The 22,888-nt window shown below is 44.0% G+C and overlaps 1 protein-coding gene and 1 pseudogene across 4 annotated transcripts in view; one reads left to right on the top strand and one right to left on the bottom strand.

Moving 5' to 3' along the window:
• ALPK3 (alpha kinase 3) overlaps nt 1-22,888 on the top strand; it is a 61,111-nt gene that overhangs the window by 19,631 nt on the left and 18,592 nt on the right. For all 4 annotated transcript variants that reach the window (XM_003780046.5, XM_054531785.2, XM_054531786.1 and 1 more), the window contains 2 exons: nt 2,219-2,336; nt 2,941-4,189. In XM_003780046.5, the coding sequence (XP_003780094.3) occupies nt 2,219-2,336; nt 2,941-4,189 (1,367 nt within the window). The remainder of the gene's footprint in view (nt 1-2,218; nt 2,337-2,940; nt 4,190-22,888) is intronic.
• Nucleotides 19,997-20,114, bottom strand: LOC112129264 (small nucleolar RNA SNORA25; annotated as a pseudogene).

Genomic DNA, 22,888 nt, shown 5'->3' with positions numbered 1-22,888 from the left:
CATGAGCATACATATATTTGAAAGCCACAGGACAGAATTAGGACCTCCTGGGTTGTGAGTATGGATAGAGAATGGAAAATGGTTCTGGGGCCTGAGCTTTGGGGCAGGTCTAGGTGGGAGGGGAGGACTGATGAAGAGCTCAGGAAAAGTGGCCAGTGAAGTAGGAGGAGCAGCCAGAAAGAGCAGTGTCCTAGAAGCAAGTGAAGCAAAGGTTTCAGGAAGTGGGGTTGGTGCTGCTGATGGGTTAGGCAGATGGGCATAGGAATTGGATTTGGCAATGTACAAGTCATGGGTGACTTTGACAAGAGCAATTCTGGTGCAAGAGAGGCTATAAAGTCTGATTTGAGGAAGGAAAATGAAGATAGTGAGTACAGGCAGCTCTTTCAGAGAATTTTTCTGTAAAGCAGAGAGCAGAGAAATGAGAGCAGGGGCTGGAGGAGGCTGTGGGGTCAAAGGAAGTTCTTTTTAAGGAAGGACACAGTAGAGCAGGCTTGTACGCTGATGAGAAAGATGTAACAGAGAGGAAAAGTTTGATGATGCAGGAGCGAGCAGGAATAATTGCTGGAGAAATGTCCTTGATTAGGCACGAGCAGGTGGGATCCAGTGAGGGGCCGCTTTACTTAGGAGCGTGGTGCATCCGTAGGCAGTAGGAAAGGCAGAGCGCCTGTGCAGATGCTAAGTGCATTGCTGCCTTGTGCGGGTGCATGCCATGTCTCACCTTTTCTATCTCACAATAAGCTCCTGGAGAGCGGAGACCGTGTCTTATGTGCTTCTGTGCCCTCATAACCCTAACTTGCCAGTCATATGTACTTAATATATATCTTTGAGTGAACGTATGTTAGCAGTCTCATATTGAGCAAGTAACGCAGATCAGTCAGCTTAAGAAATGAAGCAGGATTCATTGGTAAGTCCAGAGGGGCTTCTTATGGAATTGACAAGAGGAGGGCAGCTGTGCCCAGGCAAGGAATGGAACTCGTACTTGGAAGCATCTTGGAACTCTCTCTGTCTTCCACTTCTTATTCAATCCTGAACATCAACTTCCTTTTTCCATCTCTCACTGTGGTGTTTGCTTCTCAGTCCATGTGGCAGAACATGGCTGCTCTACCCTTTTGAAGCTAAATTTTTCAGATACAATGGTAGACTGTCTCTAGGTCCTAATTCCCAAATACTTGGTCAAAGAGTTAGCTAGATTAGCTGATCTGGTGTCCGTTACTGGACCAATCCACTATGGCCAGAGAGGTAAGGGATACATGACAGTAACAGCTGGGAGCTCCTCCTGTGGGTGGGCTGGAAGTGCCCAGAGAAGGGGCTGGGCAGACACCTCAGTCGGTGTCACTACAGTGACAGGGTGGGTAGGAAGGTGTAGATGTGTGGACAGATGGATGATAGGTAAATGAATGAATGGGTGGACAGATAGATGCTTTAGCCATGTTTTCAAATAATCCTAACAGCTCAGGAACCTGAAATGAAAGGAGGAGGGCTCTTGGAAGAGATGACTATGGTGGGACATGAGGGAGGAGACCTCTGAGGATAGAGCCCTTACTGCAGTTGAGGAAGTAGAACGGGCCACTATAGAAGGAAGCTTATTCCCAGTAGCCAAGGATTTCTGGAAACTCCTTGTCTCCCTTCCCATTAGGAAGCTAGAAAGTTTCTCCTCCATATTTTCCTTTCTATTGCTGAAGGGGAATTGTTTTCAGTTTTGACAGGGACTAGCTTCTAAAAATAAGCTGAGCTATCATACAGTGGCTCGGTTCTTCCAGCAAGCCTGGGGCAGGTGGTCCTGTCCAGTCTCTTCAGGTGGTCTGGGAAGCCACAGCCTCGTGTTCTCTCCTTCCATTATTATTATTATTATTATTATTATTATTATTATTATTATTGAGATGGAGTCTCACTCTGTCGCCTAGGCTAGAGTGCAGGGGCAAGATCTTGGCTCACTGCAACCTCCGCCTCCTGGGTTCAAGTGATTCTCCTGCCTCAGCCTCCCAAGCAGCTGGGATTACAGGAGCCCACCACCACGCCCGGGTAATTTTTTTGTAGTTTTAGTAGAGACTGGGTTTCACCATGTTGGCCAGGCTGGTCTCAAACTCCTGACCTCAGGTGATCTACGTGCCTCAGCCTCCCAAAGTGCTGGGATTACAGGCATGAGCCATCGTGGCTGGCCTCTTCCCATTATTTTGGAACTGGCCTTGCTCAACCCAATCTCCTGCTTCTTTCTCAGGATACCCAGAGCCAGAGGTGACCTGGTACAAGGATGATACAGAGCTGGACCGCTACTGTGGCTTGCCAAAATATGAGATCACTCATCAGGGCAACCGCCACACACTGCAGCTGTACAGGTGAGGGAGAAGGGCCTGTTTTGCTCTCTCTGCCCTCCTGAGGGCCCTTTGGCTGGGGTCCTGCCCTCAGAAATGGAGCAGTCTGGATGGAGATGCCCAGGCACTCTCTGGGGATGGAGGGCGGGATTCTGCTGTGTGGTTGAACCACCTGGTGAACCACATCTGCCTTCCAGTGTCTGGGAGCTCCTAAGGCCAGAGTGGGAGTATTCCTGACAGTCAAAGAGCTGGTGCAGCCAGCAGAAGTCCTGACCTACAGAAATATTTTCCATGAGGTCAGCGGCCAAAAAAAGCAACTGTATCACCATGACTTCACGAGGGGCTGTGTTGGTCACCTGCTTCTGAAGGGAGCTCTCCTGGGCCCCAAGTCTAATCCCTCCTGGGACAGTATGGCCTTGGTCAGCCGCCACCTTTTTGCCAGCCTCAGTTCCCTCAGCTGTAATGGAGGGTGTTGTATGTTGTGACGTGTGAGATGGGGCGTGGCACACGGCAGGGCTTGCCGTAGGGAGGGGGAGGCATGCCCGGCTCTGAACGGCTCTGGCTGGGGGGTGTGGGGGCTCTCACCTCCCAGGAGGGGAGAGGTGGCACCTCCCGCTCCTACCTCTAGGTGTCGAGAAGAAGATGCCGCCATCTACCAGGCCTCTGCCCAGAACAGCAAGGGCATTGTGTCCTGCTCAGGGGTCCTGGAGGTGGGCACCATGACCGAGTACAAGATCCACCAGCGCTGGTTCGCCAAGTTGAAGCGCAAGGCTGCGGCAAAGCTGCGCGAGATCGAGCAGAGCTGGAAGCACGAGAAGGCGGCGCCGGGGGAGGCCGACACGCTGCGCAAGCTCAGCCCCGACCGCTTCCAGCGAAAGCGGCGATTGAGCGGGGCTGAAGCGCCGGGCCCCTCGGTCCCTACCAGGGAGCCTGAGGGTGGGACCCTGGCGGCTTGGCAGGAGGGAGAGACTGAGCCTGCTCAGCACTCAGGTTTGGGCCTGATCAACAGTTTTGCTTCTGGAGAAGTGACCACCAACGGGGAGGCTGCCTCCGAGAATGGGGAGGACGAAGAGCATGGCTTGCTGACATACATCTGTGACGCCATGGAGCTGGGGCCTCAGAGAGCCCTCAAAAAGGAGAGTGGGGCCAAGAAGAAAAAGAAAGATGAGGAATCCAAGCAAGGCCTGCGGAAGCCAGAGTTAGAGAAGGCAGCCCGAAGCCGCCGTTCTTCAGAAAACTGCATCCCCAGCTCAGACGAGCCTGACTCCTGTGGGACTCAGAGGCCCGTGGGCGTGGAGCAGGTTCAGACCCAGCCCAGAGGCAGGGCTGCACGGGGGTCTGGGTCCTCTGGCACAGAGAGTACCAGGAAGCCAGCCTCTGCTGTGGGCACTCCAGACAAGGCCCAGAAGGCCCCTGCCCCGGCCCTGGCCCCTGGCCCAGGCCCAGGCCAGGAATTGTATTTCTCCTTGAAGGACATGTACCTGGAGAACACCCGGGCAGTCAGGCCTCTGGGGGAAGAGGGCCCCCAGACCCTGAGTGTCCGGGCGCCTGGAGAGAGTCCCAAGGGGAAGGCACCCCTCAGGGCTAGAAGCGAGGGGGTGCCTGGCGCTCCTGGCCAGCCCACACACTCCTTGACCCCCCAGCCGACTAGGCCTTTCAACAGAAAGAGATTTGCCCCTCCAAAGCCCAAAGGAGAGGCCACCACTGACAGCAAGCCCATTTCTTCTCTGAGTCAAGCTCCAGAATGCGGGGCCCAGAGCTTAGGAAAGGCCCCACCTCAGGCTTCTGTGCAGGTGCCGACACCCCCTGCCCGGCGGAGACATGGCACCCGGGACAGCCTGTTGCAGGGGCAAGCAGGCCACAGGACTCCAGGAGAGGTAAGTGTGGGTGTTGGGTGCCTGGAGGCCGCTCTGGGAAGCTGACCTCATGGAAACTCTTGCTGCAACTGCTGGGCAGCCAGTGAGCAGTGGGTTATTTATAGAAAGGGGTGGGGAGGGACTGGAGTGCCAGCTACAGGGACCACAGGCATGCCCTTCGCCCCAGCCAGTTTCCAGATGCCAGGCATGTGGGCAGCCTAGCCTGACTGTGACCCTCTTCTGGGAGTGTAGGAGTTCACAGCCAAGGGGACTGTGCCCCGGAGGGAGGTGGAAGAAGATAATGTTCTCTGGGGTGGGAAAGGGGGCCAGTGGAGAGCTTTCTGTGGGCTTTGCTGAGGCAACAGTGTTTCATGGGAGAGACGGAGGAGCAGGTGTGCGCTGTAGTGTTCAGCAGGTGGCAACTTGGCTGCTCATTGGATTTTTAACAAAGCTGAATGTCCAGGAAATGCTTTTTAAATCTGGGTTTATCTAAGGTTCTGGAGTCAGGCATACCTATATGCAAATCTGACTGCCTTAACATGGTGTGATCTAGAGCAAGTTGTAAAACTGGAATAATAATCGTAATAATACCTACTTCACAGGGCTGTTGTAAGAATCTGGTGCCCTCTAAGAACTAAGTAAGTGGCAGTTGGGATCAGATATGACTATGGTGGGAAACAGAGGCAAAGTGTTTTTACTTGATAACAGGAGTGCCATCATCTTCTAGGGAACAGGTAGCTGACAGAGAAAAGATTATGTTTTGTGTGGAGACAGGGGTAGTGGAGTGTCCACTCCCCAAAGAGGCAGATGGGTGGCAGCGTTAAGGAGCTTGAGGGGTGGGATTGAGACGGCAGGAAGGAAACAATTTGTCCCTTTTGGTTATTTCTTTATGTTTCAGGGGCTTGGGGGACATTATTTCACAGAGGTTTTGGGAGACAGAGTGTTTTATAGTGGGACAGAAAGAAGACAGTGTTTCTTATGAGTGGCAGAAGGAAAAGTATTTCAAGAGTGGGGCTGGGGTGGATAAAATAGGTAGAACATATTTACACTGAGACAAATACTGGTTATTTATTTGAAATCCCGATTTAACTGGGTGTCAGTATTTCTTTCTTTCTTTGGTTTTTTTGTTTGTTTGTTTGTTTTTTGAGATGGAGTTGCCCAGGCTGGAGTGCAGTACAGTGGTGCGATCTCAGCTCACTGCAGCTTCCAGCTCCCGGGTTCAAGCGATTCTTGTGTCTCAGCCTCCAAAGTAGTTGGAATTACAGGTGTGAGGCACCATGCTCAGCTAATTTTTATATTTTTAGTAGAGACGGGGTTTTGCTCTGTTGGCCAGGCTGATCTTGAACTCCTGACCTCAAGTGATCTGTCCACCTCAGCCTCCCAAAATGTTGGGATTACAGGTGTGAGCCGCCGTGCCCAGCCCACTATTCCTTTTTGCTAAATCTGATAACCTTAAGTGGAGACCGCCTCTGGTTTTGGTAAGAACTAAGATGAGACTGTTTCTTAGGATAGAGGAAGCAGGAGTTATAGATCAGGAATGGCTTCATGGGGGAACAGGAGGAAAGCAGTGTTTCCCAGGGATAGGGACAGAGGACAGGTGGTTTCTCAGAGCAGTGAAGGGAAGCACACAAGGTACAAGCTGATACAGCACCTGGCAGAGGGCAAAGGGGAAAGGATGCTTTGTGGAGAACAGGAGGGGCTTTCCCATGGAGAGAACTTTCATGGTGGGAAGGAGGGAAAGACTAGTTTTAAGGGTGACCATGGGAAATGGTTTTATTTCATGGGTGCTAAGGTTAGACTGTAGGAACAGTAGTTCAGAGGGCTTTGGAGTGGAACAAACCTCAAGGACCTCAAACCAGACTTTCTGGAACCTGTTCCTGACTCTTGCCCCCTCATGCCTGGTCTCATGTAGTTTTGGCCACTGGAATGGTAAGTTCACAGTGGCCCGGGGAAGGCTTTGTGGGGCCGCTGCACATGCCTGACAGCCCACAGGCTGGACAGCAGGGCCTTTTGGAAGAGATGGCTCTCATAGGCGCTCATAGCTCATTTAGGAAGGCACCAGGCTGGTGGCCAAGTTAGTGTGCAAATCTGGCTTCTCTTCCTAAGTGGTGAGGAACCCAATACCAGATGGTGGCATCCTTCTGGTAGGGCCAGAGGAGGAAGTACCAGCCCCCTCTTCCTTGCCTCCCAAAGGTAGGAGGAGGGGCTCAGGCAGTATGGTACCTGAGAGGTTGTCTGTGTTGGTTCCACTGCTCCTACAAAAACCTCATGGTTAGGCTGGGTGCGGTGGCTCATGCCTGTAATCCCAGCACTTTGGAAGGCCAAAACAGGTGGCTCACTTGAGGTTAGGAGTTTGAGACCAGCTTGGCCAACATGGTGAAACCCCATCTTTACTAAAAATACAAAAAATTAGCTGGGTGTAGTGGCACGTGCCTGTAACTCTGGCCACTTGGGTGGCTGAGGAAGGAGAATTGCTAGAACCTGGGAGGTGGAGGTTGCAGTGAACTGAGACTGCACCGCTGCACTCTAGCCTGGGGGACAGAGACTCTGTCTCAAAAAAAAAAAACAAAAAAAAAAACAAAACCGAAAAACACACACACACACACACAGACACAGAATAAAGCCAAAAACCCTGTTTTTTTTTTTTTAGCTTAAAATAATTGTTAAATAGGTCATACATGTGAAACATGTGTTTAACATCTATGTATACTTTTAAGCTGTTGCTTTTTAGTGAACGAATTTGATTTTTTTTTTTTTTTTTTGATACAGGAACTTGCTTTATTTGTCACCCAGGCTGGAGTGCCATGGCACGATCATGGCTCACTGCAGCCTCAACCTCCTGGGCTCAAGTGATCCTCCTGCCTCAGCCTCCCAAGTTTCATGCCTGAGACTACAGGCATGTGCTGCCACGTCTAGCTGTTTTTTTTCTTTTAAAAAAATTTTTGTGTAGAGACAGGGTCTCATTATGTTGCCCAAGCTGCTCTCGAACTCCTGGCTCCAGTGACCCTCCCACCTTGGCCTCCCAAAGTGTTGCTATTACAGGCGTGAGCCACCATGCCTGGTCTGTTTTTTCATACTCTTATCCTGCCAAATTTTTTTGAAAAAAAAGTTATTTTTTTATTATAAAAAAAATGGTCATAGTAGAAAATATGGAGGAAACTCTAAAAACTTGAAGCAGAAAGTAAAGGCCAGGCACAGTGACGCCTATAATCCCAGCACTTTGGGAAGCTAAGGTGGGTGGATCACCAGAGGTCAGGAGTTCGAGACCAGCCTGGCCAACATGGTGAAACCCCATCTCTACTAAAAATATACAAACAAAATTTAGTTGGGGGTAGTGGTGGGCACCTGTAATCCCAGCTACTCGGGAGTCTGAGGCAGGAAAATCACTTGAACCCAGGAGGTAGAGGTTGCCGAGATTGTGCCATTGCACTCAGCCTGGGCAACAAGAGCAAAACTCCATCTCAAAAAAAAAAAAAAAAAAAAAAGAAAAAAGAAAGTAAAAATCCACCGTTATCTACCATCCAGAGATGACCATCACCCAAGAGATGAAGGGACATTGGTGTATCTACCAGTCTTTTTATGTGTATATGTAGCTTTTTACACTTTTTTTTTTTTTTTTTTTTTTTTTTTGAGACCAAGTCTCACTCTGTCTCTAGAGTCTGCATTCCAGGCTGGAGTGCAGTGGCGTGGTCTCAGCTCACTGCAACCTCCACTTCCTGGGTTCAAGCGATTCTCCTGCCTCAGCCTCCTGAGTAGCTGGGATTAGAGGCGCCTGCCACCACGCCTGGCTAATTTTTTGCATTTTTAGTAAAGACGGGACTTCACCATGTTGGCCACGCTGGTCTCAAACTCCTGACCTAGGTGATCTGCCCGCCTCGGCCTCCCAAAGTGTTGTAATTACAGGTGTGAGCCGCTGTGCTGGCCTTTTTAACCATTTAATATGCATTTTATTCTGATCGAGTTTTATATCCTGCTTTCTTTCTTTCTTTTTTTTTAGATGGAGTCTTGCTCTGTAGCCCAGGCTGGAGTACAGTGGCATGATCTCAGCTCACTGCAACCTCAAACTCCTGGGTTCAAGCGATTCTCCTGCCTCAGCCCCACAGTAGCTGGGATTATAGGCGCACACCACCATGCGTGGCTAATTTTTGTATTTTTAGTAGAGACGGGGTTTCACCGCTTTGGCCAGGCTGGTCTTGAACTCCTGGCCTCATGATCTGCCCACCTCAGCCTCCCAAAGTGCTAGGATTACAGGCGTGAGTATCCTGCTTTCTTCTCATCATTTCATGAGCATTTTCCATGGTTTCTAAAAAATCTTCAAAAAAACTTTATTTTTAATGGCTATATAAGATGGTATAGTATGAATATTTTAACCCTTTTTTCCATAGTTTTTATGCTTTCCTTCTCTAGTCTTAGATTAAGTAGTAATCTGTATTTTTGCTAATTTTTGTTGTTTGAATTCTTTCATTTGATTTTTAAATTAATCTGAAATTTATTTGGGTGTGTAATATAACATCAGTCTCTGGCTTGATTTTTGACTGATAAATAGGTAATTTTCCTCAACATTATTTGTGGAATATTCAAACCGTATCTATTATTTTGTTTTTCTTTCCTGATATACTAATTCTTATACATACTAGAGCCAATTTTAATTCCTACGTATACATCTGTCATAATCCATTCATCTGTGTGTTGATTTTTTACAAGACAATCTTGTTTGAATTTTTATAGGTTTGATTTCTGGCAGGGCAAGTTCTTCTCTTACACTCCTTTAAAATTTTTTCTTAACTATTATCTCTTTTTTATTCCTCTAGGAAAACCGTAGAATCATTGTTTGAAATTCTCCAAACTCCCAGATACCATTGTTTTTTACTTTATATTTTTTTGTTCACCATTTTTTAAATAGTCATGAATTACATTTAATAAGATTATAAAGCCTGTTAAATCCTTTCATGGATAACTAAAGGCATATTTGTATTTTGAATGGGCTTTTAGTAAAACTTTGGAAGAACCAATACCTTAATATTTAGCCTTCTCATTTGGAACCACAATCTCTATTTCCATGATCCAAATCTTCTTTCTCATCTATCTTTTGAAGTTCTGTTTTTTTCTTCATTTGAGCCCAGCATGTCTCTTGTTAGGGTTTGTTACTTTAAGGGTCCCTGTTTCTGGGATATGATGCCAGTGCCCTCTTACTCTGTCTTGATTTTCTTTCCTGGGAATAAGGGGTACCTCTGGAAGCTCGAGTCAGGCATCTCTCATGGGTGTGGATGAGGAACAGATGGTAGAGCTGGGGCCTCTTGAGTTGTTAAGAATGTCTGCTTCTCCTCCAGCCCAGGCATGCTGTTCACACAGCTCTCTCTCTGGGCAGGAGGCAGCTGATGAATGGAAACTGGCCTTCAATGCCCACGAAGTCTGCTTTTTAGTGCCCTAACCTGAGATCTTTTTTCTGGGACTGCCTCAGATCTCTGGAGCTGAGGTACATAGGGGAACATGGTAGAATGCCCCATCTGCCAAAATCCTTGGAGAGGACTGTGTAGGTGTGGGAGAGCCCTGCTGAATGCTTTGAGACCTAAGTGTCTCTTTTTGAGAAGCCTTGAAGGTCCTGAGGATGATCATCCCAAGGCGTGGGAACTCTCCTCTCACAATCAGGGGTCTTTAGTTTTCAGGGAGGACGTGAATATAAATATCTTTTGAGAGTTGTTGAATGGAGGGAGATTGAGGAGAGACATGATCCTTGCCTTGAGGAATTATCTACTGAATTGAGGGGACTGGACTCACTAGAAAGAAGTGCAAAGAGGATGTGAATGATGGCAACAGAGGACTTCCAGAGAGGGAGAACGGTGTGGTCTGGAGTCACCAGGGAAGGCATCTAGAAAGAGGCCAGACTGGTTGGCATCATGTATAGATTGATTACGGGAAATGCCGTATTAAAAAACATTAATATAATTTTTAAAATATAAAAGATAATATTCCCAGTTAGAAAGGAATTAGCTGAAAGAGAAAAAGGAAGACATTCGGGGAAGGATGAATAGCATGAAACAAAGGTGAGATTGTGGGCTAGAGAGGGAATGCAAAACCAGCCTATCCTAATTTTGATGCCTAAATACATTGAAAGCTTTTCAACATTTTTTCTTCCTTTCTGTGTCTTGTGTACTGCTTTGGTTTGTTTAGCACCAATTGTAACATTATCTAAGGCCAGGAGTGACACAGAAAAGGAAGAGAACTAACAGTTATTCAATATCAGCTTCTAGTAGTGCTGGGTTAGATAATTCAACTACTGAGGACAACTAGAAAAGCTAGACAAAATATAAAAATATCTGCTTGAGTGCTGGGCGCAGCGGCTCACGCCTGTAATCCCAGCACTTTGGGAGGCCGAGGTGGGCGGATCACGAGGTCAGGAGATCGAGACCATCCTGGCTAACACAGTAAAACCCCGTCTCTACTAAAAACACAAAAAAATTAGCCGGGCATGGTGGCAGGCACCTGTAGTCCCAGCTACTCCTGAGGCTGAGGCAGAATAGCATGAACCCGGGAGGCGGAGCTTACAGTGAGCCTAGATCGTGCCACTGCACTCCAGCCTGGGCGACAGAGTGAGACTCTGTCTCAAAAAATAAATAAATGAATAAATAAATAAAATATCTGCTTGAAGGCATTAGAGAGCTGACAAAGTGAAGAATTACTGGGCCAGGATCTGGGAGGATATAGAAATCTAGAATGGTAGTCCCAGCATTTGGCACAGCTTTTGTCCTGGGAGGTATCTTCTATGCCAGAAGAGGAGAATGACAGACTGAGCAATAGTTTAGATAGTCTCATGAGACTAAGGAGACAAAAATTAGAGCCCATGGTCTCAAGAGTGGGAGCCTTTGTAAGCCCCCTGGGTTTTGGGTTGGGACTCTGAAGGTTTGTACCCTAGGAGAAAGGGGAATCAAGTAAATTACTCTCACAGTATTGAGGTATTGATGAGCTCCAAGTGACATGGATAACTAAGAAATATCTCAATCCCTGAAATTAGAATTAGGTGGTTCAAGATACCTAGTGCCCTCAGGCACCTGGCAGAAGCAAACAAAAATCATATCTGGAGGATGACAGCATCATCTTAAGCCTCAAATTATTTTTAAAAAGTATTTCAAATATAATATTCAGCATGAAATGAAGATAAGTCCACAGAAGATAGAAATTGGCCCACAGGTTGCCGGGCATAGTGGCTCACGCTTGTAATCCCAGTACTTTAGGAGGCTGAGGTGGGCGGATCACTTGAAGCCAGGAGTTCGAGACCAGCCTGGCCAATGTGGTGAAACCCTGTCTCTACTAGGCCAGGCATGGTGGCTCATGCCTGTAATCCCAGCACTTTGGGAGACTCAGGTGGGTGGATAACAAGCTCAGGAGTTCAAGACCAGTGTGGCCAAGATGGTGAAACCCTGTCTTACTAAAAATCCAAAAATTAGTTGGGCGTGGTGGCGGATGCCTGTAATCCCAGCTGTTCGGGAGGCTGAGGCAGAGAATTGCTTGAACCCGGGAGGCAGAGGTTGCAGTGAGCTGAGATCGCACCACTGCACTCCAGCCTGGGTGACAGAGTGAGGCTCCATCTCAAAAAAACCCAAAAAACAAAAAACAAAAATTAGCCAGGTGTGGTGGCGCATGCCTCTAATCTCAACTATTTGGGAGGCTGAGGCACGAGAATCACTTAAACCTGGGAAGCAGAGGTTGCAGTGAACTGAGATTGTGCTACTGCACTCCAGCCTCGGTGACAGAGTGAGATTCTGTCTCAAAAAAGAAAAGAAAAGAAAAGAAGGAAATTGGCCCAGAGGTTTCCAACTTTTGGAATTATTAGACATGAATTATAAAATTAAAATTAGTTTATCTCCTTCATATATTGAAGGAGATAAGAAGACAAGATTGCAAATTTCACCAAATACTTAGAAACTATAAAAAGTGGAAAAGGCCGAGCGTGGTGGTTCGCGCCTGTAATCCCAGCACTTTGGGAGGCTGAGGCAGGTGGATCACCTGAGGTCAGGAGTTCGAGACTAGCCTGGCCAACATGGTGAAACCCCGTCTCTACTAAAAATACAAAAATTAGCTGGGTGTGGTGATGCACATCTGTAATCCCAGCTACTCAGTAGGCTGAAGCAGGAGAATCGCTTGAACCCGAGAGGCGGAGGTTGCAGTGAGCTGGAATCACACCACTGCCCTCCAGCCTGGGCAACAGAGCAAGACTCTGTCTCAAAAAAAAAAAAAGGTGGAAAAGACTTGAAAATGAACCAATTGGAATTCCAGAACTGAAAAATACTATAACTAATATTATTTATTCTGGTTATGGCAGTTTTATTTCTGGATAAGATGGAGTAAATACACTTGATTCTGTATCTCCCACTGAATGCAGCCTAAAATTTAGGCAAAAGGTATAATACACCTACTTGACAACTTTGAAAAGCAAATAGTCGCAGACAGATTGGGGATGAAGACCAGAACTCAAAGTACCACTGAACCTACAGTGTTTACTTTTTTTTTTTTTTCCTTCTGGCATTTCCTGGCCTGCTCTTAATGCTGTCTGAAACCCAGATGCAAACATTAACTTGGGCGGAGAGAGTTCCAGAAGCCCTCTAGATCAGCCTTCAGGAATGGAAAAGAGATTTCTTGGCAGTGACAGTGGTAGCAACACAGGCCACAGGTGCCTAAAACTTTGAGAGAAGAGAATCTTCCCCTCTATTCAGGGGAGCTGTGATTCTAAGAGTGGGACAAGCCCCCGTTCCTTTTTTTTTTTTCTCCTGGGTCTCTTCCTTGGTCCAGATCACAGGCTCATGTGTGAAAATATGTGGCAGAGAGGGGTAAAGGAAGTTCCAGCTATTTGGCCAGAAGACTGAAAAAGGGGGCCCTATGGGGGAAACTATGGAGAGGGAAAAGCTTGGGAAAATGACCTCTGAGAATCATTAATGACCTCTGGGTTTATAAACTCTTTATAAATTTCTGGGCTCATTCCCAAGCTGTTCCTGCGTGGATCTGATTCTAAGAGCATATAAAAAACTTTGAGAATGAAATACTTGGGAGAATAAAAAACTTCAAGAATAAAAACACTAATGAACCATCATGTAAGTCCCACACTGGCCACTGGGTGGCACACACACTGGGCATATCCAAATAGCGCTGCAGGTGGGGTGTGGTGGCTCATGCCTGTAATCCCAGCACTTTGGGAAGCCGAGGCAGGCAGATCACTTGAGGTCAGGAGTTTGAGACCAGCATGGCCAACATAGTGAAACACTTTCTCTACTAAAAATACAAAAAATTAGCCAGGCATGGTGGCACATGCCTGTAGTCCCACCTACTCGGGAGGCTGAGGTGGGAGAATTGCTTGAACCCAGGAACCTGGGAGGCAGAGGTTGCAGTGAGCTGAGATCATGCCATTGCACTCCAGCCTGGGTGACAGAGTAAAGCTTCGTCTCAAAAATAAAACAACAACAATAAAAAAAACCCAAATAGCATTGGAAAGGCATGGAAAATGGAACCGAGATTGAAACTATAACCTCAGAGGCCTGAATGGAATTTGTAGCCTGAACACAACTAGGTAGATTGCCTTCCAAGACAAAGATGTTAATACTCTCCATAAGATTTAAACAAGAATCAGAGTCTTGTAATATTTAAAATGTCCAAATACAATAAAAGTTACATGGCATATGAAAAATCATGAAAATCTCCACTTGCATGGAAAGGCAATCAAAGAGTGCCAATGCCACAATGACACAGATGTTAGGATCATCTGACTTTAAAATCATCTGACCTTACTATAAAAATGTGGCAAGTAAGGGTGAATACTCTGGAAACAAATGCAAAGATAGAAAGTCTCAGCAAAGAGGTAAAAGACTAACCTGGGGAACATGGCAAAACTCTGTCTTTACAAAAAATACAAAAAAATTAGCTGGGCATAGTGGTGTGTGCCTGTAGTCTGAGCTGAGGTGGGAAGAACACTTGAACCCAGGATGTTGAGGGTGCAGTGAGCCGAGATCACGCCACTGAACTCCAGCCTGGACAAAGGGAAACCCTGTCTCCAAACAAACAAACAAACAAAAAGAGGTAAAATATATGAAGAACCAAATATCAGTTTTATTTATTTTTATTTTTTATTTTTTTGAGACAGAGTTTTGCTCTTGTTGCCCAGGCTGGAGTGCCTGGCACGCTGCAGTGGCATGATCTCGGTTCACTGCAACCTCCACCTCCTGGGTTCAGGAGATTCTCCTGCCTCAGCCTCCTGAGGGAGTAGCTGGGATTACAGACATGTGCTACTACACTTGGCTAATTTTGTATTTTTAGTACAGGGGTTTCACTGTGTTGGCCAGGCTGGTCTTGAACTCCTGACCTCAGGTGATCCACTCACCTCAGCCCCAAATATCAATTTTAGAATTGAAATTTACAATAACTGAATAAAAAGACTCACTGGTTGAGCACAACAACAGAGTGGTAGATGACAGGGAAAAGTCAGTGAACTTGAAGTTAAAGCAATAGAAATTATTCAATCTGAACACATACGCCCACACACACACAGAGAGGGAGGAAGGGAGGGAGGGAGAGAGGGAGAGAGAGAGAGAGAGAGAGAGAGAAAGGAATCAGAAAAATCAATGAACAGAGCCTCAGAGACTTGGGGTGCTGTATCAAAAAAGTCTAACATTTGTGTCACTGGATAATCAGAAGGAGAAAGAGAAAGACAGTGATGCAGAAAAAATATCTGAAGGAATAATGGCTGAAAACTTTCAAAATTTGGCAAAAGTCAAGAAGTTCAGCAAACCCTAAATAGGAAAAGCCCATAGAATTCCACACCCAGAAACCTCATAGCCAAACTGTTGGAAAGTAAAGACAATGGAAAACTCTTGGAAGTAGCCAGAGAAACATAATACATTATTTATAGGGGAGCAATGATTTGAATGACTGTAGATTTCTCATCAGAAACAATGGAGGCCAAAAGGAAGTGGAACAACACTTTTTTTTTTAATGCTGGAAAAAAAAGAACTTTCAACCTATAATTCTACATTTAGCAAAAATATCTTTAAGTATTGAAAGTGAAATAAAGACATTCTCAGATAATGGAAAAAACAAGACACTACATTGTCAGCAGACCTGTTCTAGAAGAATTGCTAGGCTGGGAGCTGTGGCTCATGCCTGTAATCCCAGCACTGTGGGAGGCTGAGGCAGGTGGATCACCTGAGGTCATGAGTTCGAGACCAGCCTGGCCAACATGGTGAAACCTCGTCTCTACTAAAAATACAAAAAAAATTAGCCAGGTGTGGTGGGGGGCACCTGTAATCCCAGCTACTTGGGAGGCTGAGGCAAGAGAATCACTTGAACCTAGGAGGCAGAGGTTGCAGTGAACTGAGATTGCACCACTGCACTCCAGCCTGGGTGACAGAGCCAGACTTGGTCTCAAAAAAAAAAAGAATTGCTAAAGTAAATTTTTCATACAGAAAGGAAATAATACCGGAAGGAAACTTGAAACATCAAGAATGAAAGAAGGGCAATGGAAATGGTAAATATCCTGGTAAATATAATAGACCATTTCATCTTGATTTCTTTAAAATATGTTGGAAGGTAAAAAGTTAAAAAAAATTACATTGCTGGAGTTTTTTTAATGTATGCAAATGTAATGTGTAAGACAAATACAACATAAAGGGGCATAGGGTAAAGAGACCTATGTGATGGTGAGATTACTGTATGGCACTTGAAGTGGTAAAATATTGACTCTAAGTAGACTGTGGAAAGTTAAGTATGTATATTGTAAGCCCTAGAGCAACAACAGAAATACTATACAAAGAGATATAGTAAAAATCACACTACATAAGTTAAAGTGGAATACTAAAAGATGTTCTAATCTAAAAGGAGGCAAGAATAGGGAAACACAGGAAGGAAAAACAGAGGAAACAAATAGAAAACAAATAATAAAATTATTGAGCAAAATCTAAACCTATAAATAATGATATTAAATACAAATGGTCTAAGCATGTCAATTAAATGACAGATTGTGAGACAGGACCAGAAAAACTTTCTCAACTTGATGCTGTCAATAAGAAATCCACTTCAAATATAATGATATAGGTCCGTTACACGTAAAATAATAGAAAAATATATACCATGCAAACACTAATCAGATGAAAGCTGGAATGGCAATATTAATATCAGACAGAGTAGATTTCTGAGGAAAGAAAATTACTGGCCGGGTGCAGTGGCTCACACCTGTAATCCCAGCACTTTGAGAGGGCAAGGCGGGCAGATCACCTGAGGTTGGGAGTTCGAGACCAGCCTGACCAACATGGAGAAAACCCATCTCTACTAAAAATACAAAAATTAGCCAGGCATGGTGGTGCATGCCTGTAATCCCAGCTACTTGGGAGGCTGAGGCAGGAGAATCACTTGAACCTGGGAGGTGGAGGTTGCATTGAGTCGAGATCACGCCATTGCACTCCAGCTTGGGCAACAAGAGCAAAACTCTGTCTAAAAAAAAAAAAAAAATTACTAAGGGAAAAATAGTGAATTATCTAGTGATAAAAGGGTCAATTCAAGAAGACATAACAGTAAAAAACGTGTATGCACCTAACAACATGCCTTCAAAATACATGAAGCAAAATCTGACAGAACTGAAAGGAGAAATAGAGAAAACAATAATTATAGTTGGAGACTTTAACACTCCTCTCTCTCAGTAATCAATAGAACTAGTAGATAGAAAATCAGTAAGGATATAAAAGAACTGAACAGCACTATCAACCAACTATCTAGTAGACATATATAGAATACTCTGTGTAACAACAGAATACTCATTCTTTTCAAGTGCATATAAAATATTCACCAAAATAGATTATATCCTGGGTCATGATATAAACCTTAACAAATGTGAAGTAATTGAAATAATACAAAGTATGCACTCTGACCAAAATGAAATTAAACTAGAAATCAATGACAGAAAGGTAATAGAAAAATTTCTAAACACTTTTAAATTGAAGAACATTCTTTTATGGGCCAAGGAAGAAGTCCTAAGGCTAATTAGAAAACATTTTAAATTGAATGAAAGTGAAAATACAACATACTAAAATGTTGGATGCTGCTAAATCAGTGCCTTGAGGAAAATGTATAGCATTAAAATGTTTATATTAGAAAAGAAAAAAGATCTGAAATATCAATAACCTAAGTTCCCACCTTAGAAAACTAGAAAAAGAAGAGAAAAATAAATCCAAAGCAAACAGATGGAAAAGAACAGAAAATAATGAAACCAAAAACAGGAAAACTATGGAGAAAATAGACCCAAAGCTAGTTATTTGAAAAGATCAATAATATCAATAAACTTCTGGCAAGACTTAGAAAAAAAAAGAAGACACAAAATACAAGTATTAAGAATGAAAGAGGGGATATCACTACAGACCCTTTAAGGATTGACAGGGTAAAAAAAAAAAAGACTACTATGAAAAACTGCACATAAATTTAACAACTTAGATGAAATAGAGCAGTTATTTAAAAATTACAAACTACCAAAACTTATACAAAAATGACTGCCCTGCCCCATCCCTGTTAAGGTCCTGGTTTTGTCCCTTGTTCTCCCAAACCAGCATTCCAGGGCCATGCCCCCTTAGAGGGTTATAAACCATACTATTTTTCATTCAGTTGTTCATTCCTGTGAACCCCTTATGTGTTTGGCACTGTGAATAATGCAAAGGTGAATAAAACTTTTTATTTTTATTTTTATGTTTTTATTTTAAGAGACAGGGTCTTACTCTGTTGACCAGGCTGGAGTGCAGTGGCATGATCATAGCTTACTGCAGCCTCAAACTCCTGGGCTCCAGCAATTTCCCCACCTCAGCCTCCAGAGTAGCTAGGACTACAGGCATATGCCACCACACCTGGCTAAATATTTTGTTTTTTTTGTAGAGACAGGGTCTTGCTGTCTTTTGCCAGGCTGGTTTTGAACTTTGGGCCTCAAGCAATTCTCCTAAAATGGCTTCCCAAAGCACTGGGATTCTAGACGTGAGCAACCATACCTGGCCATAGACTGAGTTCTTGGTATCTGAGAATTTATGAGGGAAGAGGGAAAAAGACAGCATGGCAAATTAAACCTCCTAATATCCCTTGTAGTAAAAAAGCTTACATAGAGCCAACTAAGTTCATTCTGCTCACTCCATTTTTATTTTTAAGAAACTTATGACATTCCTTCTCATATCTTTACACAGTTCCAGATATAGATGTATACACACACACACACACACACACACACACACACACACACCCTCTGTTATAATGTTTAGTTAGAGGGGTCAGCCCTTGTAGAAGTGTACAGAGAATATTCAGTCATCCACCATGTATTTATTGATTTCCAACTCCTAGGCCTGTACTGGGCCCTCTTCAGAGGGGAAGAATTCACAGATTAGCAGGTGACATATGCATGAAATAAATAACCACACAGAATGGGGGTATAATGATGGAATTAGTAAATTTGCTATGGGGGCCACTAACGTTTTTCAGGGTAGAGGAGAGAACTCAGGGAGTCTTTAAAGAAGAAAAGAAACTTGAGTGAGGTCTTCCAGGATGAGAAGGAGTCCTTCAGGTGGGCAAGGAGTAGGTGAGAATGTCTGGTGCAGAAAAAAGTACATAAAGGAGTTACAAAATAGCACAGTTGTCAGTACAGTTAAGTTAGTGTTGGGCGGAGGGACCCAAGAGATGAACCTGGAGAAACAGATCTGGGACTCTTGCTGAGGGACGGGCCTCACTGATCACACAAGGGTTGATTTCCTTATATATTTTCATTTTTAATTGTATTTTTGTTAACTATATGTCATATGCACAAGGTATAAAATTCAAAAAGTACAAAAGATATATAGAGAATATTAAGTCTCCCCACTTCCCTATCCCCACTGCTTAGGTCCTCTTCCTGAAGGCAGTTGCCAAAGCAGGTTCTTTGGGCATCTTCCAGAGCTGTTTTCTTTACTTTTGAAAATATGTGTGTGTCTGTGTATTTTCCACACAAAGGTTGCATATTATACTTTCTATCCTTTACCTTGCCTTTTTATTTGGATATTTGTTTTATTTATTTGGAATATGGATATACCATAATTCACTGGATCAGCCCTGTATTGTTGGAATTTAGGTGATTTCTAGTCTATTGCAATTTAAACAATGCTGCAGTATATATCCTTGTATATAAGTCCATCTGCACATGAAAGTATACCTGTACGATAAATTCCTAGGAATGGAATTTTTGGGTTAAAGAGTATAAGTATTTTTAGTTTTAATAGATAATGCCAAATTGCCGTCTGTAGAGGCTGTGCGATGCCTGTAACCCTGGCCAAGAGAGTACAGCAGTCCCCCTTATCCACAGAAGATACTTTCCCAGATCCCCAGCGGATGCCTGACACTGCAGATAGTACCAAACCCTATATATATTGTGTTTTGTCCTATACATACACACCTATTATGAAGTTTAATTTATAAATTAGGCACCGTAAGAGATTAACAACAATAATCATAAAATAGAACAACTATAGTAATATGCCGGTATCACTTCTTGTGCTTTGGGGCCATTTATTAAGTAAAATAGTGGTTACTTGCACGCAAGCCCTGAGATACCAGGAGAGTTGATCTGGTAACTAAGACAGCTACTTAATGGATAACGGGCAGCCTAGTGTATACCTTGTGGCTATGCTGCATGAAGGGCTGTTTCACATCCCAGGTGGGGTGGCATGAGATTTTATCATGCTGCTCAGAACAGTGCAAAGTTTACAATTTGTTTTTTCTTTTTACTTTGGTTAATCTTTAAAACTCTCCCATGGCAACAATCATGGATTACTATGTCATATAACACCTATGTCTTATATCTCCCCAGGAAAACATACCACCATTGAGTGCCATGGCATCCTAGAGAGAACTTCCATCTTTGGTCACAGCGTTAAGAGCTCTTGGTTTTGCAGCCTCTTTGAAATGACCTATAAAATTTGTCAATTGTTTATTTCTGGAATTTTTCATTTAATATTTTCAGACCAAGATTGGCCACAGTTAACTGAAACCACGGAAAGCAAAACCGTGAATAAGAAGGGGCTACTGTGTGATTAAACTTTTTGCTCTTTGAAGCTAGGGCTTTTAGGCTTTATCCTGTCAGTGATGATAAGCCATTGAAAGGTTTTTTAAGAGGGGAGTGTTACAGTCAGGTTTGTGTTTTGGAAAGGTCATTTGGGCTGCAGTGAGGAAAAGCGTTTAGCAGAGGCAAAGACTAGAGTCATGGATACCAGTTAGGAGGCTTTACAGTAGTCCAGGCAAGACAGAATTGTCGGCAGCTCCGATTAGGCGGTTGGCAGTGGAGATGAAGGAAATGGATATTGAGATAATGAAGTAGTAGTTTCAACAGAACTGAGGGATTGATCTGGCTGAGAGTGTGTTAGGAGTGAGGGTAGCTTTAATCAAGAAGTTCTATTTCCATGAGTCTTGTGAACAGCAACAGGCTTGTATGCACAGTCTGCACCTTCTTTGTAGATTTATAGATCTTATGTCTTTATTAACATTTTCGAATCCTAGAATATCAAAAGATAAAAAAGAGGCTCTAATATATTACTAATTGCTGTTTCTTGGCACCAAGGCAGTTTTGTCTGTTAATATCCGGTTGCAGAGAAGTTGGAAGAGCATTTTTATTAAGATTCTTCAGTCAGGCCGGGTGCAGTGGCTCATGCCTATAATTCCAGCACTTCTGGAGGCCGAGGTGGGTAGATCATTTGAGGCCAGGAGTTCAAGACCAGCCTGGCCAATGCAGTGAAACCCCATCTCTACTAAAAAATACAAAAATTAGCTGGGCGTGGTGGCACACGCCTGTAATCCCAGCTACTCGGGAGGCTAAGGCAGGAGAATCGCTTGAACCTGAGAGGTAGAGGTTCCAGTCAGCCAAGATCATGCCAGTGCACTCCAGCCTGGGTGACAGAGCAAGACTCTGTCTCAAAGGAAAAAAAAAAAGATTCTTCAGTCAGCCCAGCTATTTGGGAGGCTGAGGTGGGAGGATCACTTGAGCCCAGTAGGTTGGGGCTATGATCCTGCCTATGAATAGCCACTGCATGCCAGTCTGGGAAAGATGGCAAGAACCTGTCTCAAAAAAAAAAAAAAATCCTTCAGTCAGACTTATTCCTGATATTTGCCAAACTCTCATGTTTCCCACATCCATACCATTCATTCAAAATTCTGAATTTAGGCTGGGTGCAGTAGCTCACACCTATAATCCTAGCACTTTAGGAGGCTGAGGTGGGAGCATTGCTTGAGGCCAGGAGTTTGAGACTACCCTGGCCAACATGGCAAGACCCCATCTCTAATTTTAAAATATAAAATAAATTTAAAAATTTAAAATTTAAAAAACAGAAAATTCCTAATTTAGTAAAGTAACTTTAAATTCTACACTTAATTTACATATATTTTAATTATGTATATTTAAAAGTCTTTCATTTTGTGATCTTATTCCTTTGATTTTGTGTGTGGTTCTGATATTTTAAAATATTTATATGTTATAATTTCAGTCTTATATAATACCATTAATTATTTCATCTGTTCACTCAGTTTCTACTAATTTTTAATGATGAAAAATGATACAGTGTTTTCACTTCTTCTCTGCATTTTCTTCATTCATCTTCTTTTTTTTCGAGCCAGAGTTTCACTCTTGTTGCCCAAGCTGGAGTCCAATGGCACGATCTTGGCTCACTGCAACCTCCACCTCCCAGGTTCAAGCGATTCTCTTGCCTCAGCCTCAGAGTAGCTAGGATAACAGATGCGCACCACCACGCCTGGCTAATTTTTTGTATTTTTAGTAGAAACGGGGTTTTACTATGTTAGCCAGGGTGGTCTCAAACTCCTGATCTCAGATGATCTGCCTGCCTCGGCCTCCCAAAGTGCCGAGATTACAGGTTTGAGCCACTGTGCCTGGCCTTCATTCATTTTCTATCTCATATTAGCCTAAAGTTTGATTTCTAAGTGATTATCTTTATATAGGTAAATATCCTCTATTTCTGTTACTTGGTTTTTCAGCTTTGAGTAATGTCTTTGGTGCCTGGCTCTTACAGGTGACACAGTCAAGGAAGTTACTTCACTTGGTATTTTCTTCCCCTTTCCACTTTCGTGCTGGCTGTATTGTTTCTGTATCGTCAGGGCATAGAACGTTGACATTCTGATTTGCCATTCTAAACCCCACTTGATTTTAGGCTTTCTTCTACAGTTACATGTTAATATGCATTAATATATATGTTAATGTAAGTGAAATATATTCAGTGCTTACCGTCAGCTCTTTTGCTGTTGTTTTCTCAATCATCTTTTGGTTGACTACATTTGTTCCCTGGTGATTTCCTCAAGCAGGGCTTGTGGGAACAATATTCCTTTAGTCTTTGTATGCTAAAACACAATGTTCTCGGCTTAGCAATTTTCCGGAGGTTTCTTCAGGAGTGTAGCTGCCAGCGTTTTCTGAGATCTGCCTCCTCCATTCCATCTCTCCTTGTCTGCTCTGCTCATCTGCCGTGTCTTCGGCCAGTTTCCCCCCAGGCCTCCATGACCCTGAAGCTCTTGTTGCACGTGGACTTACGGGTTTATAACCTTGGGGTGACCTTTGTCTACAGTAGCCGTGATTTTGCCGGCGTCTTGAGACCTGCTGAACAGCTCCACACCCCGCCCGCTGAGCTGTGGCTCTGTTTATTTCCCTGTATCACTTTGCTCCTCCTCAGCTTCCCAGCATCTGCGTCT

This window comes from Pongo abelii, chromosome 16, assembly GCF_028885655.2.
Source record: "Pongo abelii isolate AG06213 chromosome 16, NHGRI_mPonAbe1-v2.0_pri, whole genome shotgun sequence".
Taxonomy (NCBI): Eukaryota; Metazoa; Chordata; class Mammalia; order Primates; family Hominidae; genus Pongo; species Pongo abelii.
This window is presented reverse-complemented; position numbering and strand designations above follow the sequence as displayed.